A 22,494-nucleotide genomic window follows, 5' to 3' on the forward strand; every position below is an offset into this window, starting at 1 on the left:
AAACTCTATCCTCTCAGATAATTTAGACTAAGGCTGGTCTGTCATTTGTATTAGTTCACTATGGCTTAGATGGCAAATGTACTTGTTATGTTGTGGTTTTTAAAAATGTGACTCCATTTTTTTTCCTCTTAAGTTTTTAAGCACATTTGGAAAGTAACCGTACAGGTCTCATCCTATAGTCTGGATTTTTAGGAAATTTCTATCGAAAATAATAGGAAAGTAGATGAAATATATACCAAAAAAGCTACAGTTAGATGACAGTGCCTCCGGAAAGTGAGGGCATTCTAGCTGTTCATCACTCTGAGGTGTGACATTGGTATGAGTAACCCATTCTGAAGGTCTCATTGCATATTTCCATCCATTAGTCCCAGTTAAGAAAGAGATCATTTCCCCCAACATGAAATGGGTCCAGCAACGCAGAAATTGAAACAACCAGAATTAGATATGGAGCACGTGCATCAAGTTAGGAATGAGCCATCTGAGGTGTGTGTGAATGAGCAGCACTTGGAAAGGGCCACACAGGGCACATCCACAGCATGGGCTTGGTAGACCGTGGGAGGGCAGCGGGTCCGGGTGGATATGAGATCCAATCAGCCTGAAAACATGCTTCACACACCAACCTGGACACGGCACAGAGAGAAGGCCACACACTGTAGGGCAGCAGAAATGATTTGTACCTTTCTCAAACAGTTTGGTACTGGTTCTCCTGTGCAGTTCTCAAGAGCCAGGTGGGGGCAGGCATTCAATCTCCACTGCGCCCAGCTTGTGCCGTAGTATAGGCGACTGAGTCATTAATAGGACAGTGATGTCCGGTGACCTTGGCCAAATGTTATTTGAGATTTGGGGACAGTCATCTACATCCATTTGAGAAAGGACGGATACTCTTTAGCACTCTAGACAGAAAACTGGCTGATTTAGCTTAGAACAGATTCTGCTATTGCAGCCAACTTCAGATCCCAGAGGAAGAGGGCAGGGTCTCAAGAAGGTTGTATCCAGCTAAGGCTAGGTCAGTTATATTTGGGGACTTGGGGTCAAGATTTATCCTCACACACATAGAGCACCACAGATCTAATTCACAGAGTGGGGGAATTTATTTCCATCCTTCAGTCACACAAAACACCTCTATTCTGTCTTTGGGGGTGGTGGGGAGAGTTCAAGTTCTAAACTATAATCAGCCCTTCTTTGAAAACAGCAATACTAAATCCTCGTGTTCAGCAGATGATGGTGTTTGTTGCACTAGGCTGGGCCCATAGTACAACATCAATAAATGGCCACTTGTAGAGGGACAGACAGAATCCCATTTGTGAAACACATCCATACCTCCCCTTTCTCTCCCTCCCCCTTACTCCCTCCCGCTCTCTCCCTCACTACATTATTCAAATGCCCATGTGGGCTTCATCTCATTCTGGGAGAAAAAGGGACAACTTGAAAAAGCAAAATAATGTAGCAAAGTGGAAAAGCAGTTTCCAGGGGAAGCGTGTGTGTGTGTGTGTGTGTGTGTGTGTGTGTGTGTGTGTGTGTGCGCGCGCGTGTGTGTGTGTGTGTAATAGCATGCTTAGTCTCTGAGGAGAATCATCATAGCAAGCTTTTTAAGTGTTGTTTTGCCTGTAGGGACCATTTGAAAGGATGCTCTCGACAGGAAATTCCTGTCCCTGGGAGACTGCCTTCTGAAGGCTGCACATTGTCAGCCAAAGATATTATAACTGGAGGATGGAGCTAAAATTCTTCCTCCATGAGTTGGCTAAGTCTTATGGAACAAATATTTGTTCCAATTAGGTGTTCCAAAAAGTCTTGCTCGCCTCAGAGCCTCAGATAACGTGTTGTGAGAAGGAAAGCTTATTTGTTCAAAATCTATCATGGAGGGAAAATGACGTGTTGCTGTGTTTTGTTGCCAGGATACACACGGTGGTCTTCATAGGCTCGAGGACTTCCAAGCTCAGATGTCTTTTGTCCTTGTGTTCCTAGGCCCCATTCTACCTGGGATGAGGAGGGAGAGTGGGGTGCTGCTAGACTCTACTCCCACTCCTTATTAAGCTATGTGGTTATGTGACCCTAATCCGTGTTCACAGTCCAGGGCTCAGATGGCTGGCCTGTCAGCAAAAAATGTCTGAAAAAATGTTAATTCAACAGTGTTGGAGGGTTGTTATTTTCAGAGCTAAACTCCTCAGGGAAAATGAGAAAGAGCTGCGCCTGGGATTCAACTCCACACTGAAACATGCTTCTTCCCTGATGCTTTGTGAAGTCATTTCCTGATGCCTGGTGTGCCCTGACATTTGGTCCAAATAAAATCCTGGAACAGACTTCTGGACTACAACTATCCTCCAACTCCACACAAAAGGAGTTGTTTATTGCAGAGACTCAGTATCTAGTAGACTGAAGGTACTGGGGGGCTGCTGGCTCTTGGTCCACACTAAATTACTTTATGATATAGATCCCCCCACCCTGGCATTTACCATGAACAACTCGGTCTATGACCTACAGGCATTTTCCATACTTCTTGGTAATGAATTCTGGCTTCATCTGTGTCTCAATAGCACTTAAGAATGGGAAAGGCTGTTGGGGAATAGTTTCTAGCATGAGGAAAATACCATACAGATGTTTGCCCTTAATCTTGAATTCTAATGATGAAATTGAGAATTGTTTATTTGTTCTACACTCAAGCCCAAGGAATTTATTTTCTAAAGCCTAGCAAGCCGAGGGCTAGGGTAGGAGTAGGTAGTTTTGACATAATATATTCCCAGTAATGAAATATAAAAAACCTGGCCTTAAGAGTTTGAGTTATACACAAACTTATATCATTTAAAATGGTTCATTTTTTTTTTGTATCAATTTTGGTATACTAGATGTCCATTTGTATTTTAGGAAGGTCATACCTGGAGAAACAGTTGATGGCTACTTTGCTAACATAGCATATTCACCTCCAGTGATTGTTTCCACCAAGATAGCAAACTAGGAATCGGTCCTCTATCTTGAGCCATTTATTGAGGACGAACAAATGGACTTGGAAAAGACGTGACTCAATCAAAGTTAAATACCTGACTTTGGTGTATGAGAATCATAAACTTGCTTACGGTCTATCTGGTCTGCAAACACTTCCCCATAAATCATCCAATATGGCATGTAGAAGATATTCTTGGCCAGTTTCCAAGATGGCTCCTCATTGGGAAAGAGAATGGCTTGTCTGGCGACCCCAAAGCTCATCAGCACCACCAGCATAATGATGACAAAGTACATCATGTCTATCATCTGGAAGGGTGGAGAAGGAGAAATAAAAGAAAAGCCATGTGATTGAAGGTGCCTGTGAATGCTGACTTTCAAGGAATCCCCAGCTAAGAGGACAACTGGACTACTGAAGCTGACCTCTACATGCTGAATGCTAATGTAAGTTGCTAAAATAATTTTTTTTTACAAGTACACACATAATGGAGCCCTTTCATTTTTATGGCTGACTATGGAATATATTTACATTTAGGCACAAGAGTACTATTCCTCAGAATTTGGGTTCTCCACGTGGTTCCCATTTTTAAAACAAAACAAAACAAAACAGTTATTAGAGAAGGCAAGTGGCTTGTTTTGGTTTCTTTGTTCTTAGGAAAATTAGGATTGGGATAGTTGGACTATTTTTAAGAACAAGTGCAGAACAGTATATTCCTACTCTTAGTTCTAAGAGGCTAACATGACTTGGAAAGCTCAAGAAAATAAGGCTTACAAATAGACCTAGGGCAGAACAAACGGGAGCCCATCACATTGCTTGACTCTCTGCCGTGGACCCGGCTCTCATAGAACCATCCCGTTTCGATATTTCTCCTGCAGGGTAGCTTATTGTGGAGGGTGTTTTCCCAGGTCTTAAAACCATGTGGCTTCATGAACTAGACCAGTGCCTGTTGTTGACATGATGGATCTCCTCCTAGGTGTGTTTCTCAGCTCCTCCCGATGGAAGCCCGCCATTCTTCCTTCCCCTCTTTCCCTTCTCCATGCTCTCATTTGTTTCAAGGCTACGTGACTAGACATCTGTTTTTTCTTTTTCACCTGCCCGATTGCTTTCTTTTCAACACTGAAAACTGACAAGGTACACTAAGTGGTGATACCGATGACTCCAAACTCACAGCTTCTTTAAGAGACATTTCCAGTGTCTCTGCCTAGAAAGATGAGTGTGCTGTCCAAGCTAGGCTAGTTGTGGGACCTCATCCCATGGCAGCCATGGTGAGGTAGGCACGTGACACAAGACGGGACTTCACCAGAATTCTCAGAATCTTTTGGTTTTTGAATTTGTTTTTTATTTTTTGGAGACAGGGTCTCTGTATGAGCCCAAAGTATCTTGGAACTCACTATGCAGATGAGGCTGGCCTGGAACTTTGTGATCCTCCTGCTTCAGCCTCTAGTGTGCTGAGATTACAGCCATCTCTCTTATAGAAGTAGAGAGAGAAGTTCCCTTTCATTCTTCATAATGTTCATTCTTTGTGTGAATCTTGCATGCTGGAGGCTGAGTTTCCCCCTAGTGAATGAGCAGATATAGTAGAGGAAGAGACCTAGTCCCAGCAGTGATTGGACCCCTGTCTCTGTAGTCTTTATGGCCAGTTCCCCCTTGTCCTCTTGTAAGTCAGTATCCCTCCCACACTTAAGCTGCGGAGATCGGTTTTCACTCCTGTGTCAAACTGTCTGATACCAAAGACTTCCTTCTCTTGGATAATATAGTGTAAGGGGTGCCCACCCACAGAGAATGATGAATGGTAATTATCAGTAATAAAGAAGGTTCCGGATTGTTTTATTTATTATTGTTACTGTTGTGCTGGGGATTGGACCAAGGTCCTAGTGTACACTAAGCATATACTCTACTATGGACCTATTTCTGCCTCCAGCTTCAAAGAGAATATTCCATGGTACCTGCTCCAGTAACTTAAACATTATGGTCTTCTTGGGTGCCTTAGGACACAGGGGCCTCAATATATTTTAGATCAACTCATCAATTTCCAAGACAACTTCAAAATACATCTGCCAAAATTTTTAAGACCTTGAGGTGAGATAGGAATTTCCTCAAGATTCCTCCTTTCCATATCCTCACAGGTATATGCTAGCTGTTCTTCCTTTCTCCAGTTGGGGGTTGCAGGTCTCTAAGTGGGTGAGATGGCTGGGTTGGATCAGGTTCATAGGAAACCCAAGTCTGTGTTTCATCTCCTCCCTTCTTTTTATTTATTTATTTATTTATTTTTTATTTATTTTTTTTTTATTTATTTTTTTTGGTTTTTCGAGACAGGGTTTCTCTGTGTAGCTTTGCGCCTTTCCTGGATCTCGCACTGTAGACCAGGCTGGCCTCGAACTCACAGAGATCCGCCTGGCTCTGCCTCCTGAGTGCTGGGATTAAAGGCGTGCGCCACCACCGCCCGGCTCCTTCTTTTTATTTTATAAAATCCTTTTATCACTTATTTACAGAAAGTTGTATCAATGAAGGAGCACAGATGAGTCTTCATGTTATATTTGTTCACATAGATTAAAAGATGGGCAGGGGAGGACTAGGGAGTACTCACCAGAGTGAGGAGCCAGTCTGACTCAAGAAAACTCAGCCAGTAAATACAGAAGCTGCACCAATTTAATTCCTCAGCTTTTTTTTTTTAAAGATTGTTCCTAATATCTATTCACAGGGTCAAAAGAGCAAAAGAAAAATATTCTTCCCATATGCTGAGCTTTCTCTGCTTCAAAGTCTTTACTGTCATAAATATATCAGGGTCTGAGCATCATTAATAAGAAGATAAACAGACTTCTTTTGTTTTCAAAGTTAAATTATCCAGTGAGTTCAATGTCAAGATTCTTCCCAGTCTTATGAATACCTTTTGGTATGTTGAACAGAGAACATCCATGTTGGTGATGAATCAAATGCTCTTAGGTGCCAGACAACCTGGATTTTGATCCTGACTCTTGCTAAAATAGCTACATGAAAAAAAAAAAAATCCACCACCACCACCACCACCACCACCACCACCACCACCACCACCACCACCACCACCAAAAACCCTTTTCCCTGACCATTAAAAAAGAAAAAGAAAGTTTGCTAAGTGGTCTGGAGTGAGTTGCTTAATCTTGTTTTTAGATGTTGTAAGTGGGATAATAATAACAATCACATGATTACCTTTGACTAAATGTGATGGCTATGGGGTAAGTTCTCATAAATGTTAATGTGTTGTTATCGGAAGTTCAGGATGTGGAGTCAGGAGTTTGAACCTTGTCCTTGTCTCTCTCAGGGTCTGTTTATTTAATTGATATAGGAGGGTTCTAAGATCTATTCCATGGGGTTGAATAGTGAGGGCTGAAATGTGTCTCACATGGTGCCTGGCACAGCAAAGCAAAGCTACTATCATGGTTTCTATTCCACATTACATAAGTGAGTTAGTCCCAGGTTTATAGAATTTCCCGAAGAAATGAAATATGAAGGAACAGAGTCAGGATTTCAAGTGATCCTGGACCTGCATATCAACAGGACTCAGTGGGGATGAAGGAGTTCCGTTCCGTCAGGCATTTATTTGATGCACTGGTTTCTTCTACATTGCCAACACACAAAACCATTTCAGAATGAGCACCTAGCCATCCTGTATTTGGTCTCCAGATATCAAGGCACTGGGCTACCTGGGTGCGGAAGAACTAAAGAGGGGCCCTCTAAAGTTGAGGACTTTGTATATAACACATCTGGGAAGACTCTTCAGCTTTCAGTTTGCAGTCCATCTGGCTCACTGATAAACTCTAGAGATGTATTTTATCTACTTTCTGGATTGATGACTCAATTATTGAACTAATTATCTTAAAAGCATTCTGTAAGAACTCAAAGTCCCCAAATTTTCTACTTATTCTTGACTGATAAATGAAGTCATTCATAAGTTAAAAAGTAGAGAAAAGGCATCACAAGCCTTCCTGTTCATTTCTTAGTAAGGTTTCATTCTAGTCAAAACTGGAGTGATTATGCCATTATTAAAATGATAGGCACAGAAATTAAGATAATCTTACTACATCAATGTAACTTTAGATATTTCAAATATTTAAATGCCACCTAGACTTTTAAAAAATAATTGACTTGGTTTGGTTTTTGAATAGTCTATCTGTTAAAATAAGGTAATAAAAAATAACTGTCAGATTAAATAATCTCCTAAAGTTGTAGTTCTTGACAGAGGGCAGTTTTGTGCTTCAGGGAACATTTGGTAATGTTTGGAAACATCTTTGTTGTCCTAAGTCTCTCTCTCTCTCTCTCTCTCTCTCTCTCTCTCTCTCTCTCTCTCTCTCTCTTCTCTCCCTCCCTCTCTCTCTTCCTCTCCCTCCCCTTCCTTCCTCTCTTTCTTCCTCTCCCCCTTTCTGTTCTCCCCCCTCTGTCTCTCTGTCTCTGTGTGTGTATGTGTGTGTGTGTGTGTGTGTGTGTGTGTGTGTGTGTGTGTGTGTGTGTGTGTGTGTGAATGCTGCTAAATATCCTGCAGTATACAGGGACTCTTCAACCAAGAACTCCGCAGTCCCAGCTGGGTGTGGTGTGCATGCTGGTAGTCTCAGCACTTAGGAGGCAAGGGCAGGAGGAGGTAAAGTACAGTCAGGTTCAGTTACACAGTGAGACATTCCTTAAAAAAAAAAGAGTGTCAGCCAGGCGGTGGTGGCGCACGCCTTTAATCCCAGCACTCGGGAGGCAGAGCCAGGTGGATCTCTATGAGTTCGAGGCCAGCCTGGTCTCCAAAGCGAGTACCAGGAAAGGCGCAAAGCTACACAGAGAAACCCTGTCTCGAAAAACCAAAAAAAAAAAAAAAAAAAAGAGTGTCAAGGTGGAGAAAAATTGGCCTGATTTCCAAGCTATTATAGTTTGATTTTTTTTCATTTTACTTGGAAATATATAAAAAGGCCTGTTCTCCCTAGAAAATCCATATGCACATTTTCCTGTGTAAGCTGGGAGCAGGGATTCACAGGTCCCTCCTTCAAGCCCATTCCACTGAGCCTACCTTTAGACACAAGAATGTTCACCCAAATCTCAAATCCATTGTTAAATGAAGGCACGATGGCAGAATAAACCAATAATATCCACATTTTTCTCCTTCTCAAACAATAGCAAGTCCAACTGGGTTCGGTTTGGGTAACTAAAACTCCAGAATCCATGTTTCTGTTCTCTAGAATGTGTCTGGTGCTATTTACTCTAAACACCGTTGGTGTGATCATTCCACACTTGGGTATGAAAGGGTTGGTTCTATGGAAGGGCAGTGTGTTTATAAACTTTTCTTTCTTCATTGTCCTTTAAAACGACAATATAAGCACAACAATAGGAGACATAATTTATCAACCAGCTAACTATGAGCTGGCTATTGTTTAGCGCGGGCCATTCCCAATTATCACAGCTCTACAAAGTACATGTTTACTGTTCTTTGTTGCCTGAGAAGGCAGTGAACTGAATATCAAAGAGTAAAGGAAATTCATTTTGAATTTAAATTTTTCCTTTCTCTGCCTGGATTTGTTTTTTTTTTTTTAAAAAATAGGAACATTTTTGTTTATTTAGGATATATTTCAGTAGAATTCATGGACAGATGTTAATAAATACTGGTTTAGCAAGATGTCTATCGTAAAAATTGAGTGACAGTAAGAAGGGACATCTATAATGCCACCTGCTTGTTTCAACAGCTCGCAGGATGGAACTAGAGATGGTACCGAAGAGATTTTTATGAGGGGGTGTTTTTCCATGTAGGGTGGATATGCTTAGCTTCCCACATGTCGAAGATATACAGGTGGGCATCAGAGAAGTGGGCATCAGGCTCTGGGTTCTGCTGGAGTGTCTGAGGAAGGAGCTCATGAACCCAGCGCCCCACCCCGACCCCACACCTGTCACTAGGTTCACACTGATGCCGGCCATCTCAGGCTCAGTCTTCCTGGGAAAATTCTGGAATATACTCAGGAACATTGAAGTTCTCAGGCATTTGTATAGAAGGACATTAGCTCGCCACTTGAGATTCTTTCATTTTAAAGAATTTAGAGGAGCAGGTGCCAGGAGCCAGGTTTAGTCAATAGTTTCCCCCAGTACTCACAAAACCTCTGGTACTCAAGATTCTGCCTTCCTAACTCAGATCAACTCAAACCCCTCCCCGCCTTGTGGACCAGATGCCACTTTTTAAAAGAGCCTTATTTGATCTGATTTTCCAGTAGGTTTTTTTTTTAGGCAAATTTTTGCTATGTCACTCTGGATGGCCTGGGATCTGACTCCTTAGCTCCCCAAGTGTTGGGTATTCTAAGTGAGTTGCAAATGTCACCTCCAAAACTCATCTTTTACGAGTCTTCAAGATCTGTTAACATTTTTTTAGTCCTCCTCCAAGCCTGGCCACCGTGAACATTTTGTGTAACCTGTCCTGACCTGCGATCCTTCTGGACTAAATGGGAGTCACTCTGAGGACCTTTTCACCCTGCATGCAAAGTACCCTTCCTTTCCCTTTTTCTCAATCTCATGAAATGACATCTTTGCTCAACTATTTTTCTTTTTATTTTCCTAGACAGGGTCTCTCTGTGTAGCCCTGGCCATCCTGGAACCTGATCTATAGACTAGGCTGGCCTTGAACTCAGAGATCCATCTGCCTCTGCCACCTGAGTGCTGGGATCAAAGGTTTGAGCCACTACCTCTTGGCTTTGCTCAGCTCTTAAGCCAGTGCCTGGCAAAAAGCAAGTGATTGGTCCACATACTTCAGTTAGTAAACAGGCAGCTGATGATTACATTCTTTAGTTTCTACATAGTAATAGAGTCAAATTTGTAAACACTCAAAGGGAATTAAAAAACTAAAACCCCCCTGGGACCATCTCCTGCAGACTGAAGCAGCAAATCCAAATGAATCACATCTCTCTATTATCACTGATCTTCCTCTGGGAAAGGGTAACATGGAACCGAATGACCTTGCTTACCATTTTCCCAATCATCATTACATATGGGCCCAGATACTTGTTCACGCCGAAGATGTCTAGTAAACGGATGTACCAATAAATGATGTTCACACAATAGATGACCCTCCCATCACTCCTGAAGGGCTGGTCTTGAAGTCGAAGGATCATTCCCACCGAGAAGAGGAGGATGGCGATGAGGTCTGTGACATTCCAGTATTCCTGCAGCCACACTTTCACTTTCTGCAGCAGCTTGCCAGGCTCTGACATCAGGATCTACAAGGCAGCACAGAGGGTTAGGCCTGGGTTCTCCTGTGCTTTCAGCTTGGCTGCAAAGTGCTCTCTCTGTCTGTTAGCTGATGGAAGGGGCTAGCTAGACCTGAGTCTAGTTGAATACCTGTATACTATGAATGCATGATTGAACTAAGCTTAGGTAACCCAGATGTGCACTGTCTAGAAGCAGATGTAAAGAACAGGTTCGATCCTTGGGATTGTCTGGCAGTTCTGAGCCACTGCAGGCTTTTGCTATAACATTATATATTCCTAACACACCTCCGACCCCCACAATCGTCTCAGTAAACAGTGCTTCAATACTGAGTGACATGGACCACGACTACAGGACACCGCCATTCCTCTCTTGTATCAGCAAATCATTGTCTGAAGTACAACCCCGTTAATGACTTATCATCTCCATGATTGCCACTGAATTCTAAGTCCCATTACATCAGGAACATGGTTGCAACTGTTTTCTTATGGCATATCTGTTGTCATTATGGACACCAGCCTACCATCCATTTTCTGAGCAACAAACACACAGTGAGCTCTTTGAAGACCTAAACCATGATGGGGTTGGCAATTACAAAGTTGCTTTTTATAAGCAAAGACTCATAAAGCTGTACCCAAGGGGGATGTTTCCTTTCATGACCAGTAAATTATACCTCATTTCTTAAAAAAAGAAACAAGGGACAAGCAAACCATGTTAAGTACATACTCAGACTTTCTGATGGTTTTCATTATAAACAGATCAAAAGCCAAACTCCTTACCATGTCCACTTCCCATCCCACTGCACTCTCCCTCCTCTTGCTGTAGCCCCACTGGCCTGCTCTGTAGCAGAACAAGGCCAGCCTATGCTCAGGACACCTAATTCCTTCCACCGGGGACTTTCTTTTCCAAGAGTTTGCAAGCTTGGCCTCTTCTTATCCTTAAGCTCTTTATTTAGTTGTCTCCTTCCTAGGAAGGCCTCTGTTGACCATTACAGCTGCAGTAGCCTCCATGGTCCCCAAACACAGATACCTGGCTCCCACCACTGAGTTCCTACTCCAGCAGGTGTGGGATCAGGCCAGGGGATTCACCGTCCTTACATGTTCCCAGGTCATGCTGGTGAGCATGGTGTGAGATCCACTGTCCTATCATCCAGCAGCACTCTCTGTGACTGATGCTGTCCTGTTGGCTCCTCCCCCTCTGGGTCCGTCTGAACTAGGTAAAAATCTGTGCATGTGCATGGGAAAGGAGAGGCAGGGAGGATGGGCCATGCCTTAGCAATCTTCTACCCCTTGCTCACGTGTTGCTAAAACTACTACTATGAGAGAGAGAAAAAGAGAGAGAGGGGTGGAGAAAGAGGAGGGGAGAGAGAGGAGAGATGAGAGAGAGTGAGGAAAGAGGGGGTGGGGAGGAGGGCACCTCCTCTGCCCCATCGCTGCTAAACCAGCCCTCAGCTCAGGCCTTGGTATCCTGGGACCCAGTAGCGCATCACCGGGGAGCGGAGAGGAAAGAGAGTTTCAGATGACCCAAACAGGTTTCAGACCTCGCTCTCTTCTCCAGTTGTAGCATACCAAACAATTGCTCCATCTTGTTTCCCAGACCTGTAAAGCGGGGATGGATGTGATCATGGCTGTCACTGACGTCACAGACTTGAGGGAGACCTGGGTGAGATAATGTCTACTAAGGCTTGCTGTAAACAGTTCCATACTATTAAGGGGTTGCTGTGGCTGGCTCTGGTGACTACATGCAGAAGTATGTGGTGAGAAGAGAATGGGATCAGCAGCACACGAAACCACAGCCTTCCGTGTGTTTGTTTGGGAGGCACGGAAGCATGCAAACTTTTCCAGGCTTCCAGGATCTTGCGTCTGGGTTCCCGAGGGCCTGTGTGCCAACCACAAGGAGGCAGGGAGGCGGGTGCTTGTGGGAACTGTCACCCACTCAATAGTTGAGCCTCTCTTCCCAGAGTTCAAGGCAGGGACATGGGGTGAGAGGCCACCTCACCAATTGCAGAGAAAAAAAGATCAGGCACAAAAATGGCCACAATCCCACTTCCCACATCTTCCTCAGCGGCAAGCACGCTTCGGCTGACCCAGCCCTGACCCGGTATCGGAAGCCCCACCCTGCCTGCCATGACACGCAGCTTCACAAGAAATGGATGGCCAGGCCTGGAGGTTTCTGGCAGCCTGCCCGCTTGGCAGCCATTCTAGAACAGTCCAAGGAGTACAGGCTGCTCCCCGTCTCCTTCCAGCCTAGTCCCTGGACAGTCTCCAGTCTCCACACTCCAGTCTTTCCCTCCTCTGCTTGTGATGGGGAAGGAATATGTGGCGGGGTGTTAAGTCTCGGAGTGCCAGCTGGCATCCCGCAGAGGCAGGGCCCCTTGGCGGGAGCGGGCTCAGTTCTCAGAGCTACACAAAGTCCCAGGCAAATTTATTACTGTTTTTCAGTTTACAAGTCCGCTGCCCTGCTCAAGCAATGGGAGAACACTGTGAATGGTGGAACACAGTGCAGAGACCCGGCTGCAGCAACAACACACGCCGCCGTCTCACTGCCTTAGTCATTTAATCCAATCTCTAATCCTCAGGTGGGACTCGGGTCCCACTCCCAAGCTCTCAGGAGGGAAAAATGCTAATTAGAATCAAAATAGCACCCACACAGCCCCAGAGAAAGGTGCTGAAGGATGTGTGTGTGTGTGTGTGTGTGTGTGTGTGTGTGTGTGTGTGTATTTAAATCTCAATGCAATCAAATTTAGTAGATATGGCATCTTTCTTCTTTGGAGAGCATTCCAGAGATGAAATCCACTAGGGCAAGAACCTTTGAGTCTGTCTGGTTGATGAAGGTGGGTTGGTGGCCCCGTTCTACTCGGTGCCCACCTACTGAAATACAGAGACGAGGATTGTGCTGGAGCTCCCGGAGCTGCACAGACTTGACAGGCTCCTTTCCTACTCAAAAGGCCCCTCCCACTCACTGCAGTTTCTGGAACATGCAGAGGAGTCGCTTCACCTTGCAAACCTGCCTTCCCTGAAGGTTTTCTCTGGTGAGACAGGAGTTTGTGGAGAGCGCTGAGCAGGGTTGCTGCGCCCTCTTGTGGAACGTTTCTTGACCACATAGATTTTTAGAAGCTCTTGGAATCTAAAGGGCCACTGACGTTAGATTTATTTAAGTTTAAAAAACAGTTTTAAGTTCACAAAAAGCACTTTCCTTGGTATCTCCTGATCCCTACAGCTTCTTCCATTATCAATGGCCTCTTTTTTTTTTTTTTTTGAAAATGGTGGAATGATGTTACCACATCACCCAAAGACTACAGTTCACATCAGGGTTCACTGTGGGAAGGGTACATTCTATGGGTTGGAACATGTGTAGAATGATATGAATCCGTCCATCACTACAGTAGCATTCAAAATATTTTTGTGACCTTAGAAGCCCTGGACTTCACCTACCATCCTTCCAATGTACAAACCCAGACAACCACCAATCTTCTTTCCACTCTCTAGCCCCCCCTTCATTTCCATAGCTCCCCCACCAATCTCCGTAGCTCTCCCCATCTCCATAGGTTTTCCCAGAATTTCATATAGCTGGATTCATATAGAATGTATCCCGTTCGGCCATTTTCTTCTTTGTAACACACACCTGAGTTTTCCCATTGCCTCATAGCTCATTTCTTTTTAGCACTAAATAAGATTTCCTGTCCCCATGGTTAGCTTTGACTTCAAACAAATCATGTAGGGGGTGGTATTTCAGTGAGGTGAGGGGAGACCAGAACTGTGTTCCATCCTCCACAGTGCTTCCTAGGAGTGGGAGGACTGGCGGATGCCCAGCAAGGGGGGGGGGCGGTGATAGACATTGAGAAGTAATCAACTCCAGAATAAACTGAATAAAGGAATCATGCAGTGTCTCCCCCTCCCTCCCTGCTGAAGTTGTTTCTCTCTGTCCACCATGTGGGTTCTGGGTATTGAACTCAGGCCATTGGGCTTAACAGCAAGCTGCTGGAACACGTTTGGAGAGGTTGATATTGGACTCGTGGACAGTGTCCAAGGAGACCTTAAATAAAGGGTTGAATTGGGAGTTAAAAATAGCAGAGTTTAAAAAGTCATCTTCATAGGGATGAGGAGAGAGAGGTGTAAATGATATGGAAACCCTCTGGAGAATGTCTTGGAGCAAAAGGCGTGTAAGCAGGAAATAGACTTAACCACCCTTGGAAACCTCTCTAGGTTGGACAAAGAGGAAAGCAGCAGCCCTCGGCAGGATTTCAGGACCCTGTTTGGGGCTTAACTTGGACCCCAAGCGTCCCTCTCGATTCTCCACCCTCAGATATGATGAGCCACCCTTTCCCTCCTGACTTCACTCCGGAAGCACTTACCTCTCTCATCTTCTCTATTCCCAGAGTGAAAATGTAGGAGATGACGATCCATTCTTGAGTGGAAGGCCAGCGCTCCATCTTCACTAACACAATGTAGTTGAAGAGCATCAGATATCCAATATATGCCAGCTGCAAGAAAATACAACACAGGACTCTAACTGCAGGGAGCCGGGCCCTGGGCAAGACCACCGCATGGCAATGCTGAGCAAGGTCAGTAAGTGGGTCAGGGAAGCCATGACGAAGGAACTGTAGAGTTCTAAACAACCAAGAGTATTTATTTATTTTCTGTGTTCATTCTCATGGAGGTCTGAGGACAAGTTGCAGAAGTTGTTTCTTTCCATCCACCAAGTTCTGGGGATCGAACTCAGGTCATTGGGCTTGATGGCAGATGCCTTTACCTGCTGAGGCACCTCTACCTCAAACATTTGTTTTAAAGGCTATAGTAGTTAAACTAATTGAGTATGCAATGTTTGTTTTTGAGCTTTATATGTGTCTCTGGGGCCCTGGGGCCTTGCTTGCACCTTTGTGTCACCATGTAGGAATTTGCATGACCATCACCAGTTGATTGTGTGTGTGTGTGTGTGTGTGTGTGTGTGTGTGTGTGTGTGTGTGTGTATGTGTGTGTGTGTATTCTGGTGTTCTGTCTTAGAAAAGAAACTGGCCTATCAGGGCTCTTGCTTAGGTGCACACTTGGCTTTCCATACTAAAGTGATTGATACTATATATATATATATATACATATATATATATATATTTCTGAAAGATGCTAGATAGATTAATGCCCATCAGAAGAAAAGAAAGACTCATATAGTACTTTTAAGTTGGTAAAACTATAGTGTAAGCAGCCGAGATTTAATCTTAAGGCTCCATTTCCATTTTCTCCTGAGTAAATAGCATCTGCCTGGTGTTTTTGACCTACAGTGGTTGGCTTCTTAGGGAGGATTCCAACCTCTTTTCCACTGTACTGTCATCCTGCCCTACCCTGGTCGGAACATTTGAATTTGCCTTCTGCTTCTTTGAAACAAAACAAGAGAAAATAAAGCTGTTTACAGGAAGGCGTGGGGTGTGTGGCCTGTTGTGAACCAGAGAGGATTTAATCATCCAGAGGCTCCAGCATCTGGAATTTGAGTCCTGATGTGACTGACTGGATGTGGGGAAACACTCCTCAGGGCCCAGGCTTGGAATCTGTTACTGAAAGATGCAGTGATGTCAATGTGGAAAGAAAAGAATTGGTGGTGCTCTTGCATAAGAAAACTTACCCTGAGGGGGATGGCAGATGAGTAAAACATCCTGTGGGCAAAGCCTCAAGTTGAGCAAGGCATTGACTGGCCTCAGGGGCTCTGAGCAGGGACCTAGAGTGAGCTGACTCAAATCTGTACTCTCTGGGGGTGGTGTGGGAACGAACAGGGCAGCATGTGGGCAAGAGGATTGAGGATTGGAGGTGAGGAAGACATTGAGTGACTTTGGGGCTGTGAAGACAAGTTAGGAGGCAGAAACTGCAGCCTGGCGAGGAGATAAGCCATGTGGGACCAGAGAGATGTCTTATCTACCAATGGGCTTCTTCCTTCATTTTCGTAAACTGAATAGACTTTTAATGTAAATCAAAGGTACCTCTGACATCCCCGTGACATTGATGACACATGTCCAGGTACAAGTGGCACAGAATTCCCTTTTCTGATAAGCCAAGACCTGGGCATGGTAGTCAAACACTCTACCACTGTGAGCTACTTCCCAGCCAGCTTTTCCTTCATCTAAAGGGTGAGGTTATGCCAGAGGTAAAGGATACCACATCTGGAACAATCAGATTGTGACAGAGAGTGAGTGCTTCCGCAGCTGAGGGTTAGCTGAGCTCCTCTACCTGGGTGATTTGATTTTTCTGTCCCCATGACCACTGTTACATTATCCCGGGCCTAGGTTCCCATGGCTCCCTACTTCAGCATCACTACTGAGTCATGGAACTTTCGCATGAGAGAGGCATCCTTTAGAAATTGGTTCCAAGTGTGACTTGGTTCACATGGTTTCAGATCAAGAAAACACTGCTACGCTCTGCAGTCCTTATATGCATAGTTACAAAACACAAAGGAAGGAAATCAGTTGGTAAGACTGTCTAATACACTCTCTTTCCTTTTGCTTGCAATTACTTCTGTCTTCCTGGTCACTTCCTTTTATTGAAAAAAAAATTGGTTGCTTCAAGGTGGAGAGACGCTTAAGTGCACTGGTTTTAACATTTTACGAAGTTCAATGCAAAACATCCCAAGGCACTGTCTCCTCTTGTCACACTTTGGCGCAGTGGCACATGAACTCATTTTTTCAGAAATTCCGTGTCTTTGAATTTAAGTGACTTTACTAACAGGGTCCATCCTCTGTCCAGGCCTAGTGTATGTGAAGGGAGGAAGTTGGCAGAAAAACTTAGAACTCAAACTTAGAACTTGGGTTTAAGTTTGAGCTCATGTGTGTCATCTTGTGTAAGTCACCTAACCTAGGGCCTCTGGGGGAGAGCTTGTCATGACTTGGTAAAACCCACAGTACACATCGTGTCCTCTGATCTGCGGTCTTTTTTGTACCTTGAACTTCAATCTTCTCCAGCTCATAACTGAGAAATGTTCTCTGCATAGACAGGGGCTGTGAGCCAATTGGATCTCTGCTTCCTTCTGTCTTGGAACTGAGGAGGACCCACCTGTTCCTCTGGGAAGCTGAGATGAGGACAGGAGGTCATAGGGGAGTGAGGTGGATGCTCATTTGGACAGTGTCAGAGAGGAGGAAGGGACACTTCTGGAAATCAGAGAGAAATACCCTTACAGAGAACACAGGTCACAGCAAATGGGACCACCAATCTGATGGTGAAGTTTGTTGTTAAGCATTGTTGGGGGGTCTCAAAAGCTTGGCCCTCTCATTTCCATTCATTTACCTTGAGGCCTGGGTTTTGTCAACATTTGAACACAAGTTGCTGGAATTGTTTGAATATAACTGGGGAATTTAGTGTGATGGATTGGCTGAGGCTATCCCAGTCAGTTATGGGAAAGGGAGCTGGACACCGAACCCCAGCTGCCAAAGACACAGCTCCTGTGGTGGTTCGAATGAGAATGGCCCTCATAAGTTCATATGTTTGAATGCTTGGTCTCCAGTTAGTGGCTACTTGAGGTTTCAAAAGAGTCACAGTATTTTGAGTTAGCTTTCTCTCTTCTTACTTGCAGATCAAGATGTGGACTCTCTCAGCTGTTCCTGCCATGATGCCTTCACTCCATCATTGTGGGCTCTCAGCCTCTGAAGCCACAAGCCGAATTAAATGCTTGCTTCTATAAAGAAGCTTTGGCCATGGTGTTTTGTCACAGCTATAGAAAAATAACTAAGATAGCTTCTCAAAGCATGCTGCAAATGGTGTTTGAAGCAATGCGGTCCAGGTTTCTGTAATCATTAGAGACACCTGGGGCTTTTGGTAATTGCCTCCCCACTACTTCCACAGACTTGATTCAGTTGGGTCCATGATAGATCCTTGAATTGGGATTTCTAATTAATCCTTTTATATTGTGGGCATTTAAAAAATAGTGGGCTAAAACTCACTACTCTCTGTTCTGAGTGAGGGCTTTTTGACTCTAGCTGTTCATTACAATTACCTGGGAAGCTCTACTTTAGTACCCAGAGGGATGACATAGTAGCCCTGAGGGTGGAGGATAGGTGTGAGCATGTTTTTAAAGTGTTCCAACAGATGGACAATGACACATGCCTATAATACCAGTCCTTGAGAGGTGGAGGCAAAGTAATCAGGAGTTTGAGGAAAACCTGGGTGAGACCATGGTTAAAAAAACAAAACAAAACAAAACAAAAACAAAACCAAAAACAAAAGTGTAATGGATGATTCCAATGATCTTGATCTGGAGGTGTCAAAGCTGAGAGACACTGGCCAGGGCACTTGCGATGAAAAAGCATTTGGGGCTGAAAATTGCCTGAGTTGAGTCAACAGGGAGCAAGAGGATCAAGGAACTCAAATGATGGGACTGCTGAACCCCAACGAAGAAGGAAAAGCAGATGACTTGGAAGACTAAGTGAGGCCAGTGTCCATCCAAGTGCTGGTTAACTCTTTATGGGATTCCTCACACCAGTTTCTCTTATGCCTTAGACCAGGAGTCTGCTAACATTCGCAAAAGGCCACAGGACGAATCTTCAGGGTTCTATAGGTCAAGAGGTTTTTTTTTTTTTCTTAATGCTCATAGTTAACTTTTTGTTGTTGTTGTAGCACACATGTGGCCACGTGTAGTAAACATTGGAATTTGAATTTCTTATTTCACAAGCTGATCTGTTTTTAAAAGCTTATTTCAACCTTTTAAGGAAAGGTTAAAAACAAACCAAACGCAAACAGGCTGGGGTTATAGCTCAGTGGTACAGCACTCACCTAGCATGCCTAAAGCACCAGGGGTGATACACAGCATCACAAGATAAATGCAAAAAAAAAAAAAAATGAGTTTTAGTGTGTGGACCATAGGAGTGGAGTTTCCTTTGTCTATAGTTTTCACCCCCCCCCCCCCTTTTTGGTTGTGACAACTGAGTCAGAAGAATTGAAGGAGAAGGGCAGATGTGGGCATAAAAGGAAGGGACAGATGTTGTATTGAGGAAGTCATTGTAAGCCTCAGGGAGATTATTTAGGAAGCATCTGGATCCTTGCTTAAACACAGTAGCTGCTCAACAAATGATATGGCATTGATTACCTCTCAGAAATGTGACTAGTGTAGGAATAACACTAGTTACTCCCACATTGTACTTACAGCTCCAGACACTATTATAAGTGTTTTATGTCCTTCAATACCTTAATCTTCATAAAGTAGAGAGTAGTATTATTTCTATCTTACAGAAGCACAGAATGGGAAAGTAACGTTTTTGGGGTCACATAGCACAGAGGGACACAGGTAGACCTATATGTAGACTATCTTTTCTCAAGCTACTTGCAAGTCACAAGTCTGCTGCTTTCTACAAGGCAAACTTGAAAGAGTGCTGCTGTAAAGAATTTAACTGAGTTTTTGAATGTATGCTATTTTGAGGTGGATATTATTTTGGAATGTCAATATATTGGAAATTTTATTTTACTAAAATAAATATAAAATGTGATATATGTGTTTTTATATTCTCTCATACTCTATTAAAATCATCCTTTGAAGTTGCGGCTTCTAACTGGTGGTAGTTTTGATCCCACAAATGCCTGGAAACATTTTGGTTGTCATCCTTAAAGGACAGAGTGTGGTTCTGGCATCCTGGACCAGGATGCTGCTGCATGACAAAGAATTATCCTAGCTAAAATATCACTAGTGCCGAGGCTGCAGAGTCTTGTTTTAAAGCCAGTGTTGAACATTAACATCCGGGACTGCCCAGGAAGCAACCTAAATGGTCATCTGAGCCTTCATGTTCTCAGACCTAGATCACCCTGTTGTTGACTCAAATGACAGCTCTGCAGCTGGTTGTGAGAACATCTAAAAGTCAAGAAGCATTGTCCTTCATCTGGTGGAGCTCTATCGGGCTGGACAGAATCACTGTAGGCTTCAGTGGTTCTCAACCTGTGGGTCATAACCCTTTGGGGGTCAAATGGCCCTTTCTGGGGTCAAAAGACTCTTTCACAGGGGTCACCCGAGACCATCAGAAAACACAGATTCATACCAGTAGCTAAATTACAGTTATGAAGTGGCAAAGAAAATAATTTTATGGTTGGGGGTCACCACAACATGAAGAACTGGTAAGGGTCGCAGCATTAGGAAGGTTGAGAACCACTGGAAAACGTCATTGAAAAAGAGAGGGGTGCCCCAGCAATGTCCCTTTCTATGATATCAGATGACATTTCAGGGACAGTCCGTGGCTTTGCAGGTAGGGAGTATATGTAGGGTGTGATTCCTGGAGAATATTTGCCAGGGCTGGAGGTCTTCTTGCTTTGAACTGCCATGCTGTTTAATTGTGCCCGAGTAAGAAAGTGTGACTGATGTCATTACCAGGTTGGAAGTTGTTACTTATAGATGCTGTCTGTCCCTAGAGGTGCTACATCTACACCGTGCTTCAACCTGGCCCACCAAATGTTCCCCCAAAGCCCAGGATGAGCATCGGTAATGGGCCATGCTGTTCTCATCCATGCAGCAACACAGCAGTGTTCTGGCAGAGGACATTTGTTTTCATATTGAACTAACTCACACACATCTCACATCTGTAGCTATTACTTCTCACCTCTCTCAGTTCCTTTACCTTCTGTGGGGAGCATAAAGGCAGTCTATGGAAGCTGCCCAGGAAAGTCCACACATCTTGTGAAACTACTGGAAAAACAAGGTCACAGAGCTTTCATTCCCGCACACGTGGTGCTTATAATGCTGTTCAGAGGAAGCCACACTGGTGCCTGAGAAAGGAACGCCCACCCCTGAGGCTAGCCTTTTGGAAAGGGGGAAGGAAAATGCTTACGGTGTAGAACCAGAACTTCACAATGGGTGCATTGTAGAACTCATAGATCTTGCGGCCCACGGGGATGAGGCGGTGCCTGCTTTGGACTTCTTCTTCATCTTTTTTTCTGGATGACTCCCCGTTGTTTCGCCCCAACATCGCCTATAGTGGGAGAGAATGGAGACCATCATGGTTGGGCTCTCTCGGCCATGCTGCAGAGGAGGAGTGGATGCTCATGACACCCGAGAGCTCACAGAACCCACATCAAAGAGCATAAAGGCATGCCTTTCTTCTGTGTGAGTTTGCACTATATTAGTGCAAGCTGTGTATTTCTTCTAAGGACGGAAGGCTTGGGTGATAGTTCTTGAGTCTTCTTTTCTTTTACAACCTGGACCCTCTGAGTGAGACAGGCAATGGGATAGGCATAGAGTTCTGAGAGGGATAATAAGCACTGTCTGGGAAGGCCAGGCTACAAGAATCTGTCCCAATTCTGTTACTTTCTTTCCATATGTATATGAGACATGCGAAACCTGGATTCAAATTCTGCCTATACCTGTGTTAGTGACTTTCCAGTCAAAGGTGGGTTGATTGGACCAGCATCCATTATATATATATATACAAAGAGCAGGAGTATTCAAGTTATAAGTCATCTGAAGTGCTTGAAGTTTAGTTAGGCTAGAAATATCTCTACCCATACCAAAGCACGGGCATTGGTCCCTCCATTTTAAACCTTGTAAGACTGAAATTATTGCTGTTGCCAATTTTATGGTAACTCAGGAGTACACTGCCCTCCTCTGCAACCAAGTGGGTTAGCAGAAGGATTTGAGGCAAGCCTGATCTGCAATGGTCCTCATCTCTAAGCTGCTGGAGATCTCCATAAACATGGATTCCCTTGCTGTTCATCACAACAGTCGCAGTGTGAGTAATAATGATCAAATATTGCAAAAACAGCAGAATCTAAGAACAGGAAGACAAACCCTGTCTGGGTAGCAAGCAACAGGATGTCCCAGAGATGACTGAAGATCCTAATAGTGAGGGCTTGTGGGCTTTAGATGACTCAGATGGGAGGTGAGTGCTAAGATGAACACTCAGAATCTGTGGACTCTTGGGCAAGTTATTTCAACCTCTCTGAGACCTACTTTCTTTAGCCATAAATTAGGCTATGGTCCTTGGGGGCCTACACATTAACATCTGGCACCTAATTAAATGCCCAGGAAGTAACTAGGTAGTCCTCAGAGTAAACTCGGACCTTCTTAGATACTCTCGCCTGAAGGGTCCCTCACCAGAAAGTTGTGCATGCTATGAGAGTCTATAACAGGGTAAAGTATTGACTTTAATTCTTTGATATTATTATAAGATATATAAGGTTAATTATACACTGGTGGGAAGTTGAATTTTTTTCTTTTTTGTAGATATGTGGTGAATGTGTGATGTATGTTTATATGTGTACACGTGTGCATGCAGAGGCCAGAGGAAAATATTAGATGTGCTGCTCTATCACTCTCCACTCTATTCCCTTGATACAGGATCTCTCACTGAACCTGGAGCCAGTCTGGTAGCCAGTAAACCCCAGTGAACCTCCTGTCTCTGTCTACCATCC

The 22,494-nt window shown here is 44.1% G+C and overlaps 1 protein-coding gene across 28 annotated transcripts in view; it reads right to left on the reverse strand.

Moving 5' to 3' along the window:
• Positions 1 to 22,494, reverse strand: part of Trpm3 (transient receptor potential cation channel subfamily M member 3) — an 859,806-nt gene that overhangs the window by 55,258 nt on the left and 782,054 nt on the right. For 17 of the 28 annotated variants that reach the window (XM_052762662.1, XM_052762655.1, XM_052762657.1 and 14 more), the window contains 4 exons: positions 20,916 to 21,056; positions 14,490 to 14,618; positions 9,895 to 10,146; positions 3,072 to 3,246 (listed from right to left, as the gene is read on the reverse strand). In XM_052762662.1, coding sequence (XP_052618622.1) covers positions 3,072 to 3,246; positions 9,895 to 10,146; positions 14,490 to 14,618; positions 20,916 to 21,056 — 697 coding nt within the window. Of the gene's footprint in view, positions 1 to 3,035; positions 3,247 to 9,894; positions 10,147 to 14,489; positions 14,619 to 20,915; positions 21,057 to 22,494 lie in introns of all 28 variants that reach the window. The other 11 variants (XM_052762651.1, XM_052762653.1, XM_052762659.1 and 8 more) reach the window with 1 other exon arrangement.

This window comes from Peromyscus californicus, unplaced genomic scaffold, assembly GCF_007827085.1.
Source record: "Peromyscus californicus insignis strain IS unplaced genomic scaffold, ASM782708v3 Scaffold_4__1_contigs__length_199733344, whole genome shotgun sequence".
NCBI lineage: Eukaryota > Metazoa > Chordata > Mammalia > Rodentia > Cricetidae > Peromyscus > Peromyscus californicus.